Source organism: Conger conger, chromosome 7 (genome assembly GCF_963514075.1).
Source record: "Conger conger chromosome 7, fConCon1.1, whole genome shotgun sequence".
Lineage (NCBI taxonomy): Eukaryota > Metazoa > Chordata > Actinopteri > Anguilliformes > Congridae > Conger > Conger conger.
Window position 1 is genome coordinate 8304743 of NC_083766.1, and position 2500 is coordinate 8307242.

The following is a 2500-nucleotide window of genomic DNA, read 5'->3' on the forward strand; positions in this document are numbered from 1 at the left end:
ACTCACACACTCACACACTCACACACTCACACACACACACACACACACACACACACACACACACACACTCGCAGTGGTGCAGTGCAGGTGTAAGGGGGCTGTCCCGCGGTTGTTTTCCAGTAAAGGAATCACGGCGGTGACCCGCGCGAGCCCCACCGTGGCTGAGGAACGTGTTGTTCATCTCAGTCCGGCAGGGGGCCGCTGCACTGGGCCGGCAGGGCACTACTCACCCCCGCTCGGTCCATGAAGAACGTGTGGAAGTCCATGAAGATCCGCCGGGTCTCTTTGGGATTGGTCTGTTTGTACAGGTCAGCGTAGAGGTAGCAGAGCTGCAGAGCGCGGTTAACATTCCTCATGAGCCAAACGCCCACGTGTCCAAACACACATCCTTATCACATCCGTGTCACAGCCTGGTGCTTCATAAAGACATCACACTGAAGGAGGGTGGGCAGTTCCGGTCCTGGAGGGCCCGGTGTGTCTGCGGGTTTTTGTTTCCACCAATTATCCTGGCTAAGTGTGCTGTAATTGGCTGTACACACCAACACTGGTTCAATCGTAGATTATACTGCAGTAAAATGTTTTAATGTAGGGACACAAGAACAATTTGCGGCTGTCATTCATGCGCTTATCATGAAATGTAGCAAAAATTTGAGGTGGCATAATGTTAGGGCTAATTAAGTAACTAAGGCCAGTAGCAGTTGGCATGAAAACCAGAAACAGATATGGACCTCATGCCCACCTCAGCACTAAAGGTTGGGAGGGTGTCAGTAACGGTGAGATAATGATTCTATGATCTCAGTGTAGCTGGGACGGGCAGAAGGTGGGTTTTTGGGGGGGGGAGAGCTCTTACCAGTGGGGCGGGGTCAAACTGAGAGACCACATGGTGGAGGAAGGCAGCCAGGTGAGCAGGGCGAGATTTCAGCAGCTCAATACTCTGGAAACAACTACACTGGCCATTTATCTGTGGAGAGGGAGGGAGGGAGGGAGAGAGTTAGAGAGAGGGGGAAAGAAAGAGGGTAGAGAGAAGGAACAGGGAGAGGAGAGAAGAAAAGACAGTGTGTGTGAGACAGAGAAAGGCTGCAGGAGAGAACAGGGAATGTGTTTGTTTTGGGAAGTATTTAATACTTTCAGTCCCAGTAGTGGCATATGGCACTCAAGTGTCACTACTGTGAAATCCCAAGAGCCATATGGCACTCGACCTTAGACCTTTTCAACCAATCAAAATGACTGCTATACAATTTTTTGGAGCCCCTATGAAAACCCTACTAAATTCTCAACTTTCTCAACAAAATGCAAAAACCCCTGGGATTTGGTTGAAGCCATTTCGTTTACATTACATTACATTACATTTCACAATTCATAATAGGCTTGGGACTGAAAGAGTTAACGGGATCTCGAAAGTTGTAGTTGATTAGCATTAGGCCCAAAATGTGACCACGAATTGCTTCACACTGGTTGTTGTTTACGCTTTTGGCGATGTCTACCTACTACACACACCCGCTGAATTAAGGGAATGAGGGGTAGGTTACCTGTTCCTGCTCGGTGTCAAAGTAGTCATCCTCTGCTCCAATGATCTGAGTGGTGAGGCGGGGGGAGGGGCTTCCCACACTGGACTGGGAGTGAGAGTCCTGGGGGGGGGGTACAGGAGGGCAGTTACGACACAGCCCGGCAGGGGTCCGCTTGGACCGAGCACAAGCATCTCGGCTTCCTACTGAACTCCAACACAAATTCAGCCCAGCTGTCCGCGCGGGTCAGAGACGCGGGACAGGAGCGGGGCGGGGCGAGACATTCACATTTTTACATTTTAGTCATTTGGCAGACGCTTTTAATCCAAAGCGACTTACAAGCGCATAGGTTCTACCATAAGTCAAAGCATCACATCCAGAAACTAGCAAAATACACATGAAATGCTGTTCTAAACATAGTTGTCATCGGAAGTACTTTTTTTCTTTTTTTGGGGGGGGGTGGGGGTTAGACAAGGATAGGGATATCAGAAAGGAGGGGCGGGGGAAATCAGGAGGGAGGACTAAGGTAGAGTTTGAAAAGGTGGGTTTTCAGTCTGCGTGGAAATAGGGGGAGGGATTCTGCTGTTCTGACAGGGTCTCACCGGGTCAGGCGTGTCCTCCGTTTCGGGGGAGGGGCAGGAGTTGAGGCTGTCCCTGGGCGTGGTCTTTGGGCTGTTACAGGGCGTGTCTCTTTGGCACGGGCTCTCGGGGAAGGCGGAGGGCGGGCCGGAAGTGACCTGGAGGCCCAACAGCAGGAAGTTAAAACATACATCATAAAAAAACTACAAAATGCATCAGAAAGCAACCGCACACACTCCATAAAAAACTACACCCAACATCACACAGCAATCATACACACAGACACCAAACGAAACAGAACAACAACACACACACAACATATACCAAACTGCAACCACGCAGGACTAGAAGCCGGCATGGCGACAGGCCGAGAGGCTGCAGTACGGGGGGGTACTGACAGGGGGCGCTGTGCTGTT

The 2500-nt window shown here is 50.8% G+C and overlaps 1 protein-coding gene across 1 annotated transcript in view; it reads right to left on the minus strand.

Annotated features, from left to right (window-relative positions):
* arhgef12b (Rho guanine nucleotide exchange factor (GEF) 12b) overlaps nucleotides 1-2500 on the minus strand; it is a 106228-nt gene that overhangs the window by 40629 nt on the left and 63099 nt on the right. Inside the window, 5 exon segments of the mRNA XM_061248319.1 lie at nucleotides 231-329; nucleotides 851-961; nucleotides 1530-1628; nucleotides 2108-2242; nucleotides 2483-2500. The exon segment at nucleotides 2483-2500 is cut by the window's right edge and continues 111 nt beyond it. Of these exon segments, the coding sequence (XP_061104303.1) occupies nucleotides 231-329; nucleotides 851-961; nucleotides 1530-1628; nucleotides 2108-2242; nucleotides 2483-2500 (462 nt within the window).